The sequence below is a fragment of the Plectropomus leopardus genome, chromosome 2 (genome assembly GCF_026936395.1).
Source record: "Plectropomus leopardus strain MGB_pleo_1.0 chromosome 2, ASM2693639v1, whole genome shotgun sequence".
Classification (NCBI taxonomy): Eukaryota; Metazoa; Chordata; class Actinopteri; order Perciformes; family Serranidae; genus Plectropomus; species Plectropomus leopardus.
The window spans coordinates 22,001,207-22,023,900 of NC_142177.1; the positions used below are offsets into that span (position 1 = coordinate 22,001,207).

The following is a 22,694-nucleotide window of genomic DNA, read 5'->3' on the forward strand; positions in this document are numbered from 1 at the left end:
TGACAGCTGTAGTTACTTTTCAGATTGAGGGTGAAAAAGAGTGAAGAACATGTGATAAGCTTATAAAATAAAATGCAAAGGAATGTATTAAAACAGTGTTTCACTACCCTTTTGGCTCTTGACCTGTGACAAAACCAGTTTAATTGGGGTCTTTGAGTTGATGATTTTCCCAAAGACGGATTCTTAATAAAATTTGTTTTAAAGATCTTAAAAGGTAAACTCTCTCTTATTTAGCCAACTAAAAAAAGACCACGAAATGAAGACAGATTTGTGCAGCAAAACTTTTTTTCTTTTCAGACCTTTTCTTTCCTACCCCATTAATCACCACACCATCCCCCATATTTACAGTAATGTGTGACCCTCATGAGTGGTCTGACCCTGAAGTTAGGAAACACTGGACAGAACAACTGAACGGTACAGAGGAACTAGTTTGACCCTGAGCAGCAACTGTAAAATGCTGCTTACACACTAATGCATGAGTATGAATAATGTCAGAATATTAGTCACACTTTTACTTTTGATACTTATTGGTACATTTTGTTATTACTACTTTTGTAAGATTTACAAAGAAGACTTTTACTTGTAATGAAATATTTTCACATTGTTACAGTGGCATCTTTACATAAAGGGATAATTCACGTTGAAATACATATTTTTCCTTTCACCTGTAATGTTATTTATCAATCCAGATTGTTTTTGGTGAGTTGCAGTGTTGGAGATATCAGCCATAGAGACGCTTGCCTTGGAAAAAAAAAAGAAATAAGATTTTTAAAAAAACTAAACAGCAATGTAGCTTTCCAGAAATCATGACCTGGTTACTCAAGATGATCCATAGACCTCGTGAGCGGTTTCATGTAGGAAATATTTGCTTTCTACAGAACTACACCGAATCACCATGCAGAAGGATGTGTGCATCTACTCATGGACGACAAACTTTTGCTTTTGATAGCACGAGATGTAAACATTACCAGCACCATCCTTGGCTATAGTGTAACATTAGCTCATGCTAGGTCAGCTGGTAGGAGGTGATAAGGTTGACAGGTGTAGTTTGGTATAAAGAAAATAGTTCCAACCTGAAACTGCTCACAAAAAGGTCTATGGATTATACTGAATAACATGGTCATGATTTGTGGAAAAAGAAATTACTGTTGAGTTTTTTAAATGTGCATTGTTTTTTGGCACCTTAAGCACTACGGACTGTCATCTACTTTAATTAGTTTATATTCAAGAGAAGGTAGACATCTCTACGGCCGATATCTTTAACACTCCGCAACTCCCAAAACAATCTAGATGTAAAAACAGCATTACAGGTAAGAGGAAAAAGTTTTGATTTTAACTGTTCTCCCACCACTTTGGTGGGAGAACCACCTTTTTGTTGGCTTCTTTGTCTTGATGAGTAAATTTAAGAAGTTAATTGGGTTTTGGACTTACTGCAGTCTGAAGGGCTTCATAGGCATTTTAAACGATTTTTGACATTTAAAATAAAATGAAAAATGGCTTAATTTAGAAACTAATTGCCAGATAAATCAATACTGAAGATAAATTGCAGTCCAATTATAATCCATTCGGGAATACTTAAGTATTTTTTCATTATGCAGAAGTCAAATAAATCACCAGCAGACACAGGAACATTTTACATTTCCTTTATTATAACATAATAAGAACATACAGAAAAATAGGTTTGGTCCATGAAAAAGTCTGCAGATTCAAATACTACTACAGTACCCCAGTATTGTTTTACACCCCAGAGGTTCCCACCGCTTGTTTTAAATCATGTACCTGCCCCAAACCCACATTAGTGTATTCTTGGAATTCGTTAATTAAATGCACACACGTTAAAGTTTCAGCCAGGACACTCATCTTTACTTTCAACAGGAAAAACAACCATTAAACAGGGTCTTCAGCCAGTGTATGAAGAAGCTGCGACTTCTTCAAGTGTTTATGGCTTCTCTGCACATGATTAAAAATACACAAAACTAAAAGCAGATATTTAACTTTTCCCTAGCTTGCAGGCGACATGAATGCCGTGTACATTTTATCCCCCAGAGCAGCGATTCGTCAAACTTGACTGCCGTATTTATGTTGAGGAGAGCTTAATCACTGTGCTCCAACAGCGAGGGCTTATTAATAATATAAATACTGGTTCAACTATCTGAGCGTAGACAAAGAGTTAAGAAAAACATCTGCCAGGATAAGATACAGTTTTACTTCACGTCCATCTTCAGTTTTTTTCTGCTCAGTATTTACAAAACTATATAGACTAGAGGTACTCATACAAGCTACTTCCTTGATAATCTGTACTAGCTAACAAGACAAGTACTGATATAATACATACTTTTAAACAAGGATCATTGATAATAACACAAAAAAGAAAAGGAAAACTTCATACTTAATGGCACCCTTAACAAAAAGATGTATATTCTGCCATGATTAATCTCTAAACGTCTCTCGTACACCATGACGATGGTCGGAATAACAATGAGCTTAAGACAAAGTGAATATGAACAGCCAATGTGCAGCAAAGTCGCCTGATTGATTACAAACACAATCAATATCTAACTGTAAGCATCCAGGGGCCGTATCGGGAGTGTAAAATGTAAATTTACTTTCCAAAAGGGGAACAAAGAGCCAAGGCAGAATCAACACATTCCTGCTGATTTAAGATATTTTTAGATTCAGGGACAAAATACATTAAAAGTCACCCTCTTGCTTTTCATTTGTGTACAATCTGTACTTTTGTGCGGGCACAATATATCAAAATGAAAGGAATGCTTCCAGGTAAGGCTTACACATGCAAGTGAAAATACATTGCTCTGGTGTGAGAAGAAAAACAAATCATACAAAAAAAAAAGTGGAAGTAGCAAACAAACTGCAGCAGTAGCTGAGTTGCAGGGTGAAGATGAAACAAAAATAAGGACATCCTATATAACAGTAAAGCCACCTAGTATCTATGTCTCTAAGTTTGTCAGAAAACTCCGGGGGAATTCATTTGGAACATCCCACACATGCTCACACATCACTCTTGTCTGACAGCACGTCATCTCATCTGCCGCTTGTGGATTCATTTCTTTAGGTGTTCCTGATGCCGAGCGCCTGCTCCAGCTCCTGTCGCCTCTGCTGGACCTGAAAGACATCGAGAAGATTTAATCATCTGAAGACAATGCACAGACAAAAGCTCAACAGAGGCCATGATAAAAACAACATGACTAAGGCTACACTGGAATCAGACAGAAGAGAGACAGTACACACTGTCTTTAGCAAGTGATCAGATCAGATTTGTGTCCAGACATCACCAACCTTTCTGGCTGTGTGAATGACGTAGGCGTCAGAAACTATGTAGCTATGCTGGTGACGCAGCTTCCAAATGCAGAATCATGAGAAATGGAGGTCCATCATTTCACCCTCCAAACAATTACACTGTCAAGTCTCAGTGCTGAACTCCTCCTTCTTTGTTTTTGTTTTCAATGTTGTTCTCTTTAGTGCTTTCACTAGCAGCATCATGAATTCATGTTTCAGAGAATGACAGACAACTCGCGGAGCCTTCCCAAAATATATGATGATGTCACCCACATGCCAGGGACACTACTGCGAGCATAAACTAGCTTAGTAATGAGGAGCGCTGTTGATGAAGCCAAGATGGCTGCAGCTGATGTGCAACTTTCTGTTGAAGTACCATTTTCAAATTCTGGTGGCAAAAACGGCAACACTTATTCACAAACATACTGATGCTACACGATCACAGCTCATCTCTGCACGCTGTAGTCTGTTTACATTTGTCCATTGCTCAGCTTTACATCACTTTTCAATGCTGTTATTAGTTGCAGGTCTATCCAATTGCGTCTTAGAGGCTTTTTAATATGCAGCCGTTGATAACGCCCTTTGAACACTGAAAATGAACAGAGAAGTTCGCATTTGTGATTTGGTCTGGCAATGTCAGGCTACAGCTGATCAACACGCTCATTACAATTCATCTATCAACTTCCAAACCAAATTTCGTGGCATCAATCCAATCGTTGGCAAGATATTTTATTCAAATTACAAATGTCAACCTCTTTGTGATGCTAGAAGAAAAGTCAGGGTTTAATAAAGTCAACAGGATTCATCCTCTGGGGAACATCAATATCTGTGCAAAATTGTGCAAAATCAGAAATTGTGAAAGACAAAATAAAAAAGCAGAAATAAGCTGGGTTACCTTGGAGTAGAAGTAGCGACAGACCGCCTCCTGAGCCCACGGCTGGTAGTAAAACTCTGCTCTCCGCTCTTCTTCTGGGTTTCCTACCACATCAGTCATAGTCTGCCAACAGATAAAGACACATTGACAAATAACTCCATCTTGACTGGTCCCGTAGATGACAAATGAAAGAACTCAGGATCCTGTGAGGATAAATAACATCTATCAAACACACTGACCGCAGCTATGACAAAAAAATCCTCACAATAACGTCTTTTTTCTCTTTGATAAGGGCGGCTGTTTCTGCCGTAAAAAGCAGCTGGTGAGCTTTGAACTGAATTTACTCAATTTAACAGAGATTCGGCTGAACAAACACAGCAGGTGGGAACAGCTGGTCAGCGGTTTAACAGTCTCTCTCAGCGGACAGAGGAGATGCGAGCGTGCATCCAGATGTGTTATTAAATGTATCGCTCGGTTTTTGACTCTGCCCTCCTGAGTTACACCTGAATGGACAGCATGAGCCCTGTGTTTTGACAGAGAGCAAGAAGTCTGTATGTAACAAATTCCTCTCTCCCCACAGCTGAACCTTGAATTAAAAACTCAAGTCACTGCATCTAAGCAAACCTCCATAAGACCAAATATTATTACCTCAAACATGACCTCAAAGAATTCACTGAATTTGACATTAAACCAGGCACAGAAATACCAGCGGGTATGTTCATAATTGTTGTTTTGATGTTCTTTTTTTCTGATCCTTGACATTTGATATCTGACAGTAGTGGTTAATGAGATGTCAAGAGGCTATGGATAGTTTAAAAGAGAGTGTGTTCTTCTAACGTACTCAGTTATTTATTATGTCTCTGATTTTTAGTACTGCAGACCTTCTTCTTCTTGTATGCACTTTCCCAAAACGACCCAGCCTGATTCTGCCTCTGTTAGCGTTTTTCTAACACCCACAGAGTGTGCTTGTAGTTGCTGCAGTGCCTTTGTTCAAATGGGTTTTACAGGTTGTCAGTTGAAATAACCCAAATCACACAATTGCCTCAATGGGCTTCACAAATCTGTAGAGCATTATAACATCTTAAATCCAGATGATATCATGCAAACACACAGAAATAACAATAAAACAACACTATGGAGAAACAGAATAACGATATTTAGCAGGTAGGTGGAGCAATTACAGTTAGAATAAGTAATAAGTTTCTAGTTGAGAACAACTACTCAAAATACTACACATCTTTTGACTGTGTTGCATTTTGATCCACTGAGGCTACGGCCTTTTGGACAAACTGACATGTCTAATTCTTATCCATGTTGGATTTCTCGCTGAATAACTGCTGAACATTTACGCAAAATAGAAGTGAACTTACTATTCTGAATAACTGGCACCACACTACATATCAATCCCTTAAATTTAATTTAATTTAATAAAAGCTGTGTTATGCTGTAAAGTGCTGTAAAGTGGATTTTTGTATTTTCAAACAGAAGCAACCTGCAGGGCTCAACAATACAGACTTCCCGAGGCAAGAAAAATCTAAAAAAGCTAAATGCAGCAGCTCACATGCCTGATAAGAAAAAACAAAAAGAACAAAAAAAACAAAAAGAACGAAACACATTGTTTTTTTCCGAGCTGATGATGGAAGCAGCTAAGGATTGAGGCATGTCATTTCCTTGTCATCGCTGTTGAGTTGCATATGCGCAGTACTGGCATTTGTGAGAAAATGGTAGCGGGTAAAGACAAAGTTTATGAGCTTAAGTGCAAGAGAGTGTTTCAATTATGCAGAAACAGGAGTTTAGTTTGGTAGTATAGTATCGGAGGATGTGGGCAGATCTCAAACTATGTTTGGAGTTTCTTTCTCTTCAACTTAAGATGATTAACTTCAGTCTTTGTTGTTATTTAATAACCACAAATAATATGAAACACTTTGTATGGGGCCAAGTAAAAATTCATTTTGGGCAAGTAGATTTCTGAAAACCTGAAAAACCTGAAAACTAAATATTCAAATCTTCAGTCAGTGACCCCTCAGTCGGCTGAGATTCTTCCAAGTCCAGTAGTTGTATTTTTATTTTCTTTTGTACTTCTAGGGACTATCGGCCCCAGATTTAGCCGCAGAGTGAGCACTCTTTGCTTTGAAGCTGCTCTCCTGTACAGGCAGACTCGGGTGAGTCTGAGTGAAACGGAAGCAGCTTCCATGAGGAAAAAAGGCTTTGCTCAGACAAAATTTCAGAACATGATTTTTAAAGAACCCATATTTTTCTTATATTGCCTTAATTGCACATAATTGTAATTTCATTTGAACTAGGTTATGTCGACAACTTCAGAAACTAAATTGAGTACAGTATTTCCATTATTTTTCCAGGCTGGGAAAACATGACTGTAAAATTCTACGGCTTTTCCAGATCTTCCATGAAAGTGGTAACTTTGACATTGTCTTCTGCTTAGAACAGGGGAATTTACAGCTCACAGAAACTTAATAAGACATAGTCTCTGGCTTTTGTTTGATATCTGGTGTCAGCAAAAAACGTCCCATATTGCAGATCCGACATTACCATAGTTAGCATAAATTAGCTCGGGAGGACCAACTTGGCTTGTTTACAATATCACATGAACGTCAATGTCATCCTGAATGTCCTGCAAAACATCTTTCAGACTAAAATATATTCAAATTACATTATTCTGATTTGGGTGCAGCCCTATTTCTGACACACAAAATTAACATTGAACATTAACACTGACATGGTATCGATAGTGATACCAGGCCACAGATAAAGGTGTTACTAGAAGAGTCAGTCTTGGCCGACGGACTCACCTTGAGGTCTCTGCACTGGGACTGCAGCCAGTCGTTGATAAAGCCCTGAGGATCTCTGGCAAAACTCAACATGAACTCTCTCTGGGTCTTCAGCTGGTTAATGGTCTCAATGGTTTCATGGATCTAAGAAGAATTAAACAGTATAAAGACAGGGGTCATCAGTTTAAAGTACTTACCAAGATATTTATTAAATGATTCATTAAATGGAAAATCACTGATACAGAAAAAAAGAGGGAAGAGGTGTTTCCTCAAAAACCATTTTACATCAAGTATTCCTCAGATCAGCATTTCCAAAGCTGCTTTAAACCAGAGCACTGGCTCATAATGATGTTTTATTTCAGAAGACACTATAATAAATGCAGAGAACACTAAGAAGGGCTTTACGACAAGCTGTTTCTGATATCAAGCCGGCAGGAACTGGGTGTATATCAGTGATCGACACCGAACCCAAAACAAAAACTATAAACAAGCTCTATTTACAATATCCGCTTGTCTCAGAACAAAGACTACACAGGAGGACGTCTTTCAGAGGAATGTCTCTGCGTCTTATCAATGTGATTACAGCCACCCCAGCCAAGGTAATGGCTGCACGCAGGAGGTCAAAAAGACCTGACTGCTCTCAAAACTGGATAGAAAAGAAGGCGGAAGGTAATTTACAGGCAACAATATGAGAGAGCAGATATGTGTGAAATTGCCCTCAGCAGGCTCAGGGGAAAAATTATGTTGTGGCTCAGTGGAACAGGAGTTCAATAAAAAAAACTGTCCATTCACATTGACTTTAAAGTGCTTAAAATGGCATTCACACAGCTACAGCAGATGGAGGTTGTCACAAAGAATTAAGCTATTTCAAACTACATCACCCAAAAAATGTGTGACATTTGGAGCGGTACAGTCCGCAGGAATTTAGTAATTTAATAGATACCACAAAAAAAGGCACAGAAATACAGCAGGAAACAGGAAACACAACTCCCTTTCATCACAGAGGGGAGGGGATGTGTCTTTTTAAAGCTCTGAGGCCGTTTGGCTGCAGTCTGTACCTTGTTGTCCAGTCCAGCTATTTCCTGCTGACTGGCGGTGGAAAGTAGGAACGAGTTCATCTGGGTCTTCAGTGTGTCGTCCACCTCCACGTCAATGTCATAGCAAGCTGTCTTCTTTTGGTCATTAGGGTCCACACTATGAAAGAATATATTTAGTTTTAGTCAGTATGTGGATACGACATCAAAGCAGCCGGTGATGAAATTAATCCACAAGACAGGATTAAAACAGTGTGTGGGTAATATTTCCATCACTCCAAATCTAATTGAGGATTTATTATTGAGCATAAATCAAGAAGAAGCCCTCACACATCACTATAATAAAGTTACCTGATCACATGGTTGATGATGATTGGTTCTGGGGGCATCAGGAGTGCATGCAAGCGCTGCGGGATCTCAGAGAACTTCATTCGCTGAGTCTCAAAGATCTGCAAAAAAAGTGAAACACAATATTGTCTAACTTTGAGCTAAATGTTCAAACTTTTAGAACTCTAAAAGGCTACCTGGACAAAAGAATCAACCAGATGTAGACCAGATGATTGTTGAGACAGTTTTAGAACCAGAAAGGCAATATATTCTACATTAACAAGGAAGAGTTCAGATTTCAGATTGCCGCCGTGTTTAAGCCGCTGGGGCTTAATGTGACCACACTGTCCCTCCCGACTTCTTACAAGATGGTGGTGAAGATAAGAAAAACAAGGACTTATCAATCTTGTATTGTGCCTAACTTTAGCGACTCATAATGTGTCAGGTATTGAATTAATCTGCAGATGCTCCAGTTAAAAATTTGACAAAACCTTTCTACAGATGTGAGTATTTGAGCTGAGACAGATGCAAAAATGTGTCCAGTAACTGACGGTGAGGCTTCTCGGTTCTAGTCAAGACAGTTTTAAGAAATGCCTTTTGCTACATGATTATACGGATGACTTGCAGCCCCTTTATGATGGTATAAAACATTCAATAAAGCAGATCATTGAGCATACAATCATGACACACCAAATATTAGGCTGATTGGTAGCAGCAGCTGAGATTAGCTGCCTGCAGACAGATACTCACTCACTCACGCACGCACGCACGCACGCACGCGCACGCACACACACACACACACACACACACACACACACACACACACACACACACACACACACACACACACACACACACACACACACACACAGGCTCATGTCTGGTGGAGATAAACATTTATTCGTTAAATGAATAACATTTTAACTTACGTTAAATTATTTAATTTATTTAACGTTTATATGAATAGGGACAAGGACAAAGCTTTAACAGATTACATTTGCCATAATCCACTCTGTTCTTTTTAGGGTGTGTCGTCTCTCTATCACAATCTGTTTTTACTGAAAGTGTGTGGAAATGTAGTTATATAGCAGAACTCATCTTTTAACTGTATAGCTCCGTTTCATCTTTACCATCATAAATCAATGATTTGTTTATCAGAAACTGTAAGTTAACAGTAAATTTATTTCATACGCTAACTTTGTAGGAATTCACAGTTAACGCTCCACAATCCTCTGTTTATTTTGGCGCAGCACAAAGAAATGCACTTGAGAGGCCAGTCAGCGACCCAGACAGAGTGAGAGTTTCCATACAAGGACAGAGGGACGAGTAGAGAGTCGGACTGTACAACATCAAGAGCAGGAATTAACCAGCAGGACTGTGACCGTCAATAATTTCAGCTTCATGCAGCGGCTACAGCTTGTATCCATCAGGCTTTAAGGGCAGAGAGGCCTCTTTTGATGTATTTTAATACAACAAAATGAAGCACTTAATAAAATTTTACGCCATGTTATGCTAAAAAAGGACATCACTGACCTGCTGCAGGTATTTGTCACAGTTGATGAACTCCCGCTCATGGGGGTCTTGGAGTTTGTGGGTCTTGACGTACTGCCACAGGGCCTGAATGATGACAGGTCTGGTCTGGGTGTGAATACCCAGCATACGAGCCAGCCGGGGGTCCAATTTGAACTGAGGGGGCTGTTGGGGGAATAAAGGAAGGTGAATCTGCTATTAGATTTGATTTTAGCTTTATATTAAACTGTACAGTAGCTGAACAAATGTTTGAAGGTAAAGTGAGGGTAAATGTTGGCAGGTAACCCTCTGAGAATTAATTTACCTGGTAGTCAAGCATGAGCAGGACGGTGCAGCGAACACCCACATCCCCGGGCCTCTTCACCTGGAAACCATCAGTCTCCTGGGTGGTGGCAGTCCTGTGCCACTAAAATGACATAAAGGACATTTTAAACAACTTAAGTCAACTCAACTTTATTTATATAGCACTTTTCATACCAACATGCAGCCTGAAGTGAGTCAATAGCAAAACTGAAACAATAAAGAAAACATCAACAGTAAATAAAACTCTGCAAAGCAAAAAAAATTACAATGAAAAAATAAATGTTAACTGTGAACTTCTATAAAATCAAGGTTTTTCAAGGTTAATCCCCCCCCCCAAAAAAAGGAGCTTGTTATTCTTATACCCAGAGGCAGTAAGGTCCACAGTTGAGAGGCACAAGTATTTATGAATTATATATACAAACAAATTAATAAACATACCGTTTTCCCCAACATAACAGTAGCTGATCTTATTTAAATTAGTCTATTCAAAGCACAAATTAACCACAGTGAAGAGCAGAAATGCCACAAAAAATAAAACATGCTTTGGAAAGAATCCAATTTTATTACAGCTGAAATTAATAGTGGATTTAATTGGATTAGTTGGCAACTATTTTAATTAATAATTTCAGTCATTTTTAAGTAAAAACACCAAACATCTGATATGAGTTTGAGTTTCTCAGAAGGAAGAATTTTTGCATTTTTATTGCCATATGTGACAGATAAAAAGGAAGATGGAGATGTCACAGAGAAATTAAAATACCAGCAATAACAACAAAAAGAAATAAAATCATTTCCCTGATATTAACACAGAACAATTGATCAGTTAATAAAGAGAAATTTCGGCAGATAAAGAGATAATAACAATAGGTGTTGGCTGTAAATTTTATGAGATATTTAAAGCATACAGCCACCCCTCTTTTCATTATAAAAGAACAAACATTATATAATCCGAGAGGGGACAACTGGGTTAATATCGGCAGATGTACATATTCAGATAAATAAAATAAATTATCCTACCTCCACAAGGTGATTATCTGGGCCATACAGGTCTTTGTCCAACTCAATCACCAGAGACTTGAAGAAAGAGGAGAACTTGCGCTTCTGTTTGGTGGCTTCGTACTTGGACACAGCCGTCTGCAAAGCCAATGTTGTGGTTATTGGAAATATGGATGCAAGCAATTTTAAAATATCTGTGTTAAATTGGTGTCTGTTAAAACATTAAAGATTAATAGTTAAGATCTTTTGTTTTTATAGTCTTTACTCTGCAAGGAAAGGCGGTGAAAATATTCGACACTTAAAACTGATGGGCATTTAAATGTTTCACTACTGCCCTTATTCAGCCGTGCATCGCTCAGCTACTCTGTCAGTACTCCTGTCTGCTTCTCCAAACTGGGGGCATTCTGGTAAGTCCCTCATACAACTCAAAATCAACACTATCGCTTTACATTTTAAGGGACAAATAAATACTATACACATACAAAACATTCACATTTCAGAATATCAAAGCAATATTCAATCATAAAGCTTACATCTTCCAGCAGACGCCCCTCAACACGTAGCTCCCATGATGCAACTGTGCCTTCTCCATCCTCAGCGTCTGGCTTTGCAGGGTTAAAGGTGTTCGATATAAAGATCCGAAGCTTTCTCTTTTGCTGGAAACAATCAGTCAACAGAAGTTTTAAATTGATGTGTTTTCATTCACTCCACGCTGACTCGATGTCTACACTGATAATCAGTGCAGGCGGACAAACTTCCAAACACAACTGCTCCTTAAAATCCCATGAGTCAAGTCCTGTTTCATTCGATCAAGTCAATTTTCCTCAAGGGAAAGATAAGACAGCTTCGCTGTGACAGCTTGAAGCTCAATTTAAGATCAGATCAATGTGTTGTCGGCTTTAAACTGATATAAAATAAATATCTGTCAGGCATGTTGTCCATCTTCAGTGTGCCAATATAATTCATCTTTCGGACAACAATCATTTATTTTCAATAAAAATTAAAACATGGCAGCATTAATACATTACTTTTAAAAATCCTCTTGGTTGAACAGCAAGATAAAAAAAAAACCCCAATAACAAATGAACCCCACTGCTGTAGACATTTTTACAAGCCGTTACTGAATGACATTACCTTTAAATGTCAAGTTATAGAGATGGATGGAGGCACCCGGGGTTCTGAATGGCTTTGAAATTAATTTCATGTCTGAACCGCAGTGATTGAGGGATTCCTGGAGTGAAAACTTTAATTGAACCGTACCTTAATGGGCCTCTTGAGGGCCTCCTGAATATCCAGCCTCTTGCGCATGATGGTCTGATCCAGCTTCCTCTCAAAAGCGAGCAGATCCATATAAGCCTGAGACTCCGGGACCAGTTCCCTGATCTGGGACACATGAAAAGACACTGATGAACACTTGTGCAACATTTTGTGAGGAGCACACTCAGAGCAACACACAATTAGTTTACAATTCCATCGCCATGAAGTAGCATTTTGGCAGCATTTTAACGCTTTGTAACTTGAGCAAATTGGCTTGATTTCTTTTTTAAAAAATTGAAAGAAGGCAATGAGCAGCCTAACAAGAATTTACCCTGAAATTGAAAAAAAAAGATAAAAAGGTCTACAAAAACTACCCGAGAATTAGCACAAAAAAGAGAAAAGTAGAATAACAAAAAAAAAAAAACAGTTAATGAAACAGTAAATGACCTGAAAAGTACTAAAATAATAACAAAAACAACATAACATGTCTCTTCATTTTTGTCTTTTAGCCATTTTGAGGGTTTTTTCCTGTCACTTTTTACTAATTTCTTGCCGGGATATTTATTGCCTTTTTTTTCCATGTTTCTGAAGGAATCAAACCAATTTGCTCACATTTCAAAGGTGAGATTAAGACAGAATTCCTGCACACTGTACCATTATTTGCAAAATACACTATAACATTAACAACATTTTGGTCAACAAACCCAAATCAGGTTGAACAAAACAATTTGTTAAACTCATCTATTGACAATTCTTTCCTACGCACTTATCAAACGTTTTTTGAAGGTGTGCACGAGCCTCCACATTCACATTTCAAAGGTCAAATTACTGTGAAAGGTGTCTGATTGCAGCACACAAAAACTGATGTTGATTCAAGTTTTAAAGGGTTAAACCACTTAATTCTGTTTCAAACATTTGCTGTACATAACTAATTAAGTTGTAGTGACAAGAATATCAGGGATCACCTGCTCTGGCTCTGATTGAGGGTTAGACAGGCAAACTTAAAATGAATACACTACTGTGCACCAATGTTTTTTTTGTGATCCACCACAGACACCAGCACACTGGGCGAGAGTAAGGCTGCCTAAAATGTCAAGTAATCACCAGTGTTTACAGTCAGAGCACTCTTAATTCCACTACTTTAAACAGGGTCCTTAAAAAGCTGTAGTCTTTGTTTAGAGCCACCTGAATTAAAATTAAAACGGACAGGGGAAATCTGTCTCTCGAGGCCAGGATTAATTATCTCCGTGGACTGCAATTTGACTAACACTCACCCTCTGAGGTAGAATTTTATCAGCCATCTTCTTCTTCTTTGTGCTGTAAAAACAAATTATCGAAACAAGATAAGTCTGAGTGGAGCAACGCTAGATTAACATAAACACAATAACTCAGTTCCAGACCTAAGAGGACCGGTGGGACCAGGATCCCACAGGTCCAGAAACAATGGGGGCAGTTAGTGTCATCGCAGGATTCAATTCAATTATTGTCCATATGCCTCCATCTACAGCGCCAGTTTTACGTTTCTCTCACTAATCAACTTGTGTTCTCTCTCCTTCTCCTGACACAAGCTGGTCAGCCTGTTACATACATTTTTATTTAAAGACCAGTAATGCGACTATTGATTATTATTTTCTGAATTAATCTATATATTGCTTAGTCTGTAAATTGTAAATCTAAGATAATGCATTTAATTAGCTTGTTTTGACTGGGCAAAGACCCAAAATTCAATGCACAGAAACATATAACATAGAAAAACAACAAATCCTCACATTCAAGGATGCTTAGCTGTTTTGCTCAAAATAAGATTGAAACAAAAATACCTAAAAAAAAATAGCTGCCAATTAAATTTCTGTGTCTGTCTCATTTCAAATAATAATTTCAGCTGTTCCAGAAGCTTCCCTTGTAAGTTTAAAAACACTTAATGAGGTTAATGTTACGTTAATATTTATGAAATCATTTTTTTTTTTAAATAAATGTTTTCCTCATTTAGAAATGTCCCCCTTTAAAACCTGGAACAGGGAAGTCAGAATTAGGAAACACTGCTTGGAAGGCAGTGATGATGGTTGTGAGTATGGCGTGTCTGAAGGGAAGGGCGGCTGCAGGGCTCGAATATCAAACTTGTGGAAACCTCCAAACACAATCAAAACACAATCTTCTTTACAGGCTGACAAAATCTCCACCACAGATGACTGTTAATTAGGGATGAGTACCAAAACCTGGTATTTCACTGGCCCCGGTGCTGAATTGTTAAAGCTCAGATGGTTAACAATTCTGCTACAGGTATTGTCGATTTTAGAAAACAGATTTCTTATTTATTAACATTATCTTTTACAGTTTTTGTCTCACCAACTTTGTTTTTAATTTGCAATAAAATTAAGACATTCATTTATGTTTAATTTTCTCTTTTTACTCCTGAGGAGAGCTCTGTGTGTCGGAGCCTGGCAGCCTGTTCGAGGGGTGGGGTCAGCTCCACCACACACGCTGTCGCCACAAGTGCAACTACTTTTCGGCAGGTAGGTGGAAACACAAGTGATCTTACAAAATATCTAGCGTAATAGCATCGTATACTTGTGGAGAAATACACTATACTTACATACATAGAAAATAAAGCAATGTAAAGTTCCCCAAAAGTACCAGATCAATAAGCATTATTGGTAAGTAGTAGTGCCCTAAAATCTTATCCATATTCATCCCTACCGTTAATACAACAAAGTTCATAATTAAACATTGGCTTTTAATATTGATCTTCTGTATGAGTGTGTACGACTTACTGCTGGTTGCGGTTCTGCTGCTGAACCTGCTGGATCTGTTGGGGGGCGGGCCTCTTGCGAGATGGGTCCATCACGCCAGGCATGACAGGGCGAGACACCGGGCTGCTGCCGTATCCCGGGGGGCCCATGGCTGGTCCCTGCGGGGTCATGCGGCTGGATGGGGGCATGCCCGGTCTCTGCATAGAAAATAAAGGGAAAATGTTTATTTTCCTCATGAAACTTTTGAATAAAGATTTTCTGGGTGTTAGTTTTCGTTTCCGCTAGTTGCTTCACAGCCCTGAAGTTATTTGATTTACTGAGATTTTGCAGACACTGCAAGACTTGAGTTTACCTCTTTATTCTCGGTTTAGTTTAAGCAGATTTACAGAAAAATATTGTGATAATTGACAGATCTTTTAAGTATTTTTTTGAGAAGTACTTGACAAACATTTCATAGTTTTTGTTTCTGTGAAGGGCTGTAAAGTTTGACTGATTAAAAAACACCCCTAAAACACACATTAAACATGACTTAAGAGTGACAATATCCAACACAAGTTCACAAGTACAGAAATGAGAAGTTGAGATTTGGTTTGTTTGGTTGTTGTTTTTTTCCTTGTACCGTTGATTGGCACATTTAAGTGATGCCATTGTGCACACAGGGGTTTCCCCACATGTTCATTTATTTGTTTTTGGTGGCCTACCACTATTAAAATATAATTAATGTTCTATTTGTGAAAATAGAACGGTCTACAAATTTGCCTTCACTCGCTGCAGCAGTTTCTCTCATCCATCAATCTCACAGATCAGCTCTGAATGGATGGACCGCTCAACCCCCCCTCCACAGCCAGTCTCAAACTGTTGCTGAGGAGAAAAATAACTCATGGAGAGCTTGGCCTAAGCTGCATTCACGGATCCACCAAAACCTCAGAATTTAGAGAGGGGAGACACAATGACACAAAGAGACACACAAACATTTAAGAGAGGGGAACGTTTGCCGTCATTGTCAACAGCAACCCCTCACCCTTTTTAAGATAAAAACAGATTTAAGTCTGCAATCCTGTCATCTTTTCCTCAGCAGGAAAACATCAGCAGAACATCTCTTAATAAGAATCTATTAAATCTGAACAAATAAAAACAAATTTTGCTATCGACAATACAGGGAAGTACAATAAAACCAAACATCAGCAGCTCTGTACTGTTTAAAAAGATTAAAAATACTACTTTTTAAAAAAGAATCAAATCCACATACTAAGAAGAGTAAGCAACAGTTTACATGCAAACTCCCTCAAACAACTTAATACAGAGCAAAACTCCACTTTCAACTCACCAAGCCGAGCGCTAACACCTCAAACAGGCGGCTTCGTGTATTTGACAGCATGAGTCCAGGTGAGAAACACAGATTACTGACAAATCACTGATAGCAGCTTTCCCTCCTGCAGTCTGCTCAACAAATGAGTGAGATGAAAGCAGAACACTGCTCAGCATATGGTGGAGGGTGGAGGGGAGGAAGAGTGACGGACATTGACTTGTCAACAATACAAGTCAGATGAATGCGCTCTGCCTTTTCCACACAACACAGTGTGGGCAGAAAGAGTCCGCATGTCGATCATTCAGTGCTCTTTACACTATACAGCAGTACAACCTTGGTTCACCTGAGAACAACAGGAGTTCTGCAGCATTCAGAGTATGAAGCCTCTTCGACTATGTTGTGAAAGGCTGCTTATGTGAGGGAAAGCACTCAAGGACGCTGGAGAAAAAAAAGGATGTTACATCCTTTCACTAAACCACATTTCAGGTTTGCCAGTAGCTAAGCAGCAAGCACTTCACTTGCTGCAGATATATGATAAGTTACTTTCTATCAGAATTTAAAATACAAATGTGCCTTTCCATGACACATCATATTAGCACAAGATGTACCCATTATCCAATAAAATAGTGCTGGACTGGTAAAAAAAAATGCACTAGTCACAGATCAGAATAAAACAAAACTAATGTGTCAGGGTCTAATGACAAATCTAGCAATCTGCTTGTGGAATTAGCAGCATGTATGACAATAACAACAGTAACCACTCAGGGATGTTAAGACCATGGTTCTGCATAAGGCTGAAGCACATTAAGAGAGAAAAAAACCCCACCATTTTCATGTCACATTTACAAACATTTGCTTAGTTTGTAAGTGCACCCCAGTCAAATCAGTCACCGTATATGTTTTAAATAAAGCAGAATCAACTTGTTGATTGACAGACAATTAATCAACTATTCTGAAATTTAATTATTTTCATTATAAAATTCCAAACATCCCCTTTTCCCATCTTCTTGGGCTAATAGGATTTTCTGCAATTGTTGTATTGTGTGAGAGTTAAGTATTTTCAAGTTTTGGATTGCTTGTGGGACAAAAAGCAAAAGCAAGTTGAAGGTACTAAAGTCTGCATTAGCTCAGACGCATATGTTATGTCAGTCACAGGTTATTATGAAGTTATGCATTGGGTCCATTATTCAAAAGTCTTATTATTCAATTTATTTTATCTCTGACTGCAGTAATACTCAACTTGCAGCCTGCAGGCCAAATCTGGTTCAACTTGCCAACCATTTCCTAGTTCTCTATGAAAATGAATTGAGTCACATTGGGATTTTTTAATGTGCTTGTGTGAATAACATGCCAAGTGTAAAAAGCATCTAAACAGAGCTTGAAAAAGTGCAGAGGGCTAATTCCCCAGACCCTTCTACACAGGTCTGATCTAATTATTTATATCATAACTAAGTTTATTTATTAACTGACCCTGGCCTTCTGTCATTTTGCAAACGTGGCTGCCGGGCAAAGCAAGTAGAGTATCTCTGCCTTGAGTGTGTCAATTTTCTGATGTACACAAAATTAAAGATATTGTTATGTTTTATTTTGGGTTTGTCCAATGTTACATTTAGTTAGATTCAATATTTCTACTTGCTTTCAATGAATAAATAAACAAACTATCTTTCCTTACAGGGACATGGATATATTTGGATGCACTGAGGACACCCCCAACACTTTGCTCAACAACTATTGCACATTATTTCCAAAAATGATTACAAGAACTGATTTTGGCCGTACATTTCCGGGGGGGGAAAAAAAAAAAAAGATAATTGTTGTTTTAACAATTTAAAATGTCCATATGAGAAACTGTTTGGTTGACTTTTGTCTTTAATACATGTCTTAAGCAAAGTAGAGTTTACCTGTTTCTGTTGTCAATTTTGTTGGCTTTTACTTTTCCTTGCTATTCTGGTTAGGGTATTTTGTTGCCTCTGATGTTTCTTTTGTAGAGAAGGTGTTCATGTATTGTAATAAGTTGCGGCTTTAGGGTGAAGTGATGAGCATTTTTCACCATTTTCTTACATTTTACAGGTCAAACTGTTAATTGATAAAACAACCAGCAAATTCATTTCAATAAAAATAACTGTTGAATACAGCCTTAGATTAATGACCTTTCCTATATCACGTGATCTGCAACATTGTGACGGTAACAATAGATATTGTACTTGTAGTAATGATGATGTTGATGAGAGGGCGACAGTAACAATGCATATTGTATTTGTCTGCTATATTGCAGCATCATCCTACATGGTGCTGGTACCGATGCTGCATTATTGTGACTGCTTCAAAACAAATTGCACTATGGGACAAATAACAAAATTGAATTGTATTGTGCTTGTTGGTCACATCATCAGTGGTGAGCTACAATATTATATGAACTTAAAGTTAGCCCTATATTATCAACAAAGCACCATACTGTGCATTTGAAAAGTTGACACTCCTGATATGAATGGATGTACACTGAATTCATGTGCTTGTTTTAACATCACCGCATAAATTCCTTTATTAATGTGTAGTAACCACCTGGGTCCAATCATCTTGTGTTACACCTTCAACAGCCAGCCGAGACTTTACTGAGTACTGATGTTGCCTCTGCAGGGTGGAAAACACCAGCTGGTATGCAACAAACACACTGAACACAGAGAGTGTGTAGTTTGGTCTTGTTTTGAGCCTCTTCTGCTTCACGTGAGACTCTGCAATGATAGAAACTGTAGCTTCGTGCAACCAATTCATTCAATAGTTGACCAGGCATGGCAACATTATTGCACTGTAAAGCCAACTTTATAATACAACGAAAACTTGAACTTTGAATACTACGACGTTAAACACTAAGGCATCCGTTATCACATTGTTTATAAACTACGCAAAGCTATTCTAATGTTATTATAGCAAGCAAACTGAGGGAAACACAGTTTACAGCTAGCGACGTTAGCATGCTAAGCTAATTGGCTACCGTGACTAACTAGCTAACCTAAACGTTAGCGGGCGGGAGGATTAGCGAATTCAAACAACAAACAAACTCCTATAGTCGCTCAAAGAGCCCGGTTAAAACGTTTCTGGTGGAAATTTTCGGCCGGACTGACGGCTACAGTAAGCTGTGGCCCGCACCGGTGTCGGTGTTTAACATTAGCCCCCTCTGACAAAGCAGCGGTAAGAGGCTTTGTTCTAGCGGACTGGCTAACGCGTCAGCAGCAAAGATGGAGTGATATCTCACCGGGTACCCAGGCCCGGGCATCGGGGAGCGGTACATGTGGTTCTGCGCGGCCGACGATGGTCCCATCCTTCCAGACGGAGTCCCGGGAACCATGCCTGGTCCTGCTCCCGGTACCGGTGGTCCAGGTCCCATTGCTCCACCACCACCTCCCGTTGGTGCCGACTGAAACCCCCCTCTGGCCGCCATCTCCTCTCTGAGTGTAGCCGCCGGTGGAGACGGAGTTACCGCGAGAGCGAGAACAGAGTGCAGGGTGGTGGTGAGCGACCCCTGCTGGATGATTGCGGTGCAGAATCAGAAATACTTTATTGATCCCGGGGGGAAATGTGGTTCGTTACAGTCGCTCTGATGCCAAGCATAGATAACTATAGAAAGTAGAGGTACCAGCATAAATTATGTAAAATAGAAAATAGAAACTCAGTAATAATAATAAAAAAAAGAAGCACAATTATGTAAATATTTAAAGGTATGAATAATGTGCTGAGTATGCAAAGTGTGCAAAAATATCAAATATAAATAGCTACAGTAATAATAAGAAAGAATCTGCACTCGTATGCGACTATTTAAAATGATAAAAGTGTATAATGTGCTGAGTGTTTAAAGAGTGTAAAAGTATAAATACAGTAATAATAAGAAATAATTAGCACTAGTATGTGAATATTTTAAATTATAAACATCTGTAATGTGATGAGCATGTAAAGTGTGTAAAATATAAAAACTCTGTGCCTTATCCTACAATGCATTTTATAAAACCAGTAGGTAGGTTAGAAATATAAAATATCTGTTATGCTACAATGTGCAACAGAAAAATACATGAGTAAGAAGAACAATAACAATATATACAATATCTAAAGTATATGTAGCATGTTAATTACAGCCTACATTCAACAGTTGAAAGAATATTGCATATATGAACAATTGCACAGAGAATTGCTGTAGTTCAATTATTTCACCAATTATTGCTGTTAAAATAGTGATAAAGAATTGTTGCACCTTAAAAACCCCATTGCACAAAACTGACCTGAATTAATGAAGGCTATATCCAACAATGCAAAATTAAATAGTAATAATAATAATAATTGTATAAAGCAATACATAAAACATCTGAAAATGACTACTTTGCATAGACTCAAGGCACCTAATTGATTAATTTGTAATTTTCAGCTTGTAAATACAGTCTCTTGTAATCTGTACATATTTATCAATTTTGTATTACTGCTTAACAGGGATGCACGATAATATCGGCACATCATTGGTATCAGCTGATATTTTCTTTATAATGAAATCAGAATTGGCCAAAATGCTGATTTCTGCCAGTATGAAAAAAATATATTTTATTTTATAGTTTTACTGATTAAAGGAACATGTACAAAACAAAATCCCTAACTTCAAGTATTTTTTTTAATTTAGTTAAATTAATGAATACTACATACAATGAATAGCATTATATTTCTTGTCTCCATCTGCTGGTGGGCCATCATGATAAAAGTCTGTATAATATGATGTTAATTCCACTACAGAAGAGACTTGATCACTAAGATTATGTGGGGAAGAAGTGAATATATATATCAATATCGGTAACAGTTGTCTGCTAAATTAATTGTTATATATCAGCTTACTGGATATTGGCAAAAAATCCAATATTGTGCATCCCTACTGCTTAGTCTTGAAAATTTGATCAATTGTGTTATCTTTGTTTTTGTCTTTAGCTTTTTCTGTTTGATTATTATTATTCAGTTGGGAATATACCTCTAAACCAAACCAAATAACAATATTAAATTGTTATTCTCATTTTTATACATGTAAATAGCATTGTTGGAGGGAGTCTGTGACCCAAGTTTTTCATTGGCAATGACTGCTTTTGCAGTTGTTGTACATTTACCAAAAAAATGACACTGAACTTTGTTTACCACCCAACTCTGACATCAGTTATGTTACACATATACAGTGGCAGGGGCAATGCTAGATTTTAACAGGTGTGCTACAGCAAATATGACTTAACACAATCTGTTTTTCTTTTGGTGTATGGCAAAAATGTTCCCTGCCTGCTGAAGACTTGATTTCTGGTTGTACAGCAATCCCAAACCAAACAACCCTGTCTAGGTTTTTCAGAGGAGTATTAAGGTGAACTTCTTTTGTTTGTAATGTCAGCCAGCTTTGAGTTCTGTCAGACACTATACAAACTGGATAGAAGTGAAACAGCATCTGAAGCTCACAAAGAAAAAGCATAGAAGAAATGTGCACCTTTGGATATGGGATATCATAATATAAAAGTGCTTTCTGTTCATTTTGACCTGTGCAATCTTAGCAATCAATGGACTTAAAATGTATTTTTAAAAATGTAAAAACAATGCAGTGATTCTCTTTTATTTAATGCTGAAAGATACTAAATACACAACCAAAATACCTAATATGAGAACAACTATTCTTTGCACATACAGAGATTTTATTATTAACCTGAACCCTGTTAAAAGTATCATGTGCTCCCACTGAATTTCAGCTGTCAGTCTCAGTTATCACAGAAATTTAACATTGTGTTTTCTTTCATCACAGCAGGGGTTCATAAATTAGTAAATTAGCTCCCTTTTTGACAATAAGCTAATTTAAATGACAACTGCAGCACATCCACACTGAATGGTTGTTGACCTGAAACCATAGTTGACCTTCTTTGAGTGCATATCAACATATTATGTTTCATCTTGAGAGTGGATGTTGAACCCCCGAAGTTGCAGTAAATTGACAAGTAAACAACAAGTTAAGAATGCAGCATCTTTTAAGTCAGCAACAGACTCGAACTCTTTTTTGTTTCCAAACTTTGATGTCATTACACTTCCCCCCAATTAGCATAAAGCTACAACAGTACAAAACATCCCATCTGTTCGGATAGCCTGCTTGTGTTTGATCACAGTGCGTGTGCATGAGAAGGGGGGGCATACATTATGTTTTCTTGGAGCAAAGTGTAGCGAAATCCTCATTCA

The 22,694-nt window shown here is 38.0% G+C and overlaps 1 protein-coding gene across 1 annotated transcript; it reads right to left on the minus strand.

The window, feature by feature from the left end:
• Positions 1-1,627: 1,627 nt before the first annotated feature.
• On the minus strand, positions 1,628-19,953 carry smarcd1 (SWI/SNF related BAF chromatin remodeling complex subunit D1). Its single transcript, XM_042505144.2, has 13 exons — positions 19,720-19,953; positions 15,179-15,354; positions 13,682-13,724; positions 12,411-12,533; positions 11,684-11,806; positions 11,172-11,288; positions 10,156-10,257; positions 9,855-10,016; positions 8,346-8,443; positions 8,019-8,154; positions 6,982-7,104; positions 4,193-4,294; positions 1,628-3,123 (listed from the first exon to the last, which is right to left on the minus strand). The coding sequence occupies exons 1-13, from the start codon at positions 19,903-19,905 to the stop codon at positions 3,070-3,072; spliced, it is 1,545 nt and encodes a 514-aa protein (XP_042361078.1). The 5' UTR covers positions 19,906-19,953; the 3' UTR covers positions 1,628-3,069.
• Positions 19,954-22,694: the final 2,741 nt, after the last annotated feature.

What these genes read in the sequence shown, in the direction of transcription:
- smarcd1 (XM_042505144.2), bottom strand. Translation starts at nt 19,905, where the DNA reads ATGGCGGCCAGAGGGGGGTTTCAGTCGGCACCAACGGGAGGTGGTGGT. An exon ending in CCCAGTGCAGAGACCTCAAG is followed by an intron (nt 4,295 to 6,981) that starts GTGAGTCCGTCG and finishes ATCTGTTGGCAG; the next exon opens with ACTATGACTGATGTGGTAGG. An exon ending in GTCGCTACTTCTACTCCAAG is followed by an intron (nt 3,124 to 4,192) that starts GTAACCCAGCTT and finishes GATGTCTTTCAG; the next exon opens with GTCCAGCAGAGGCGACAGGA.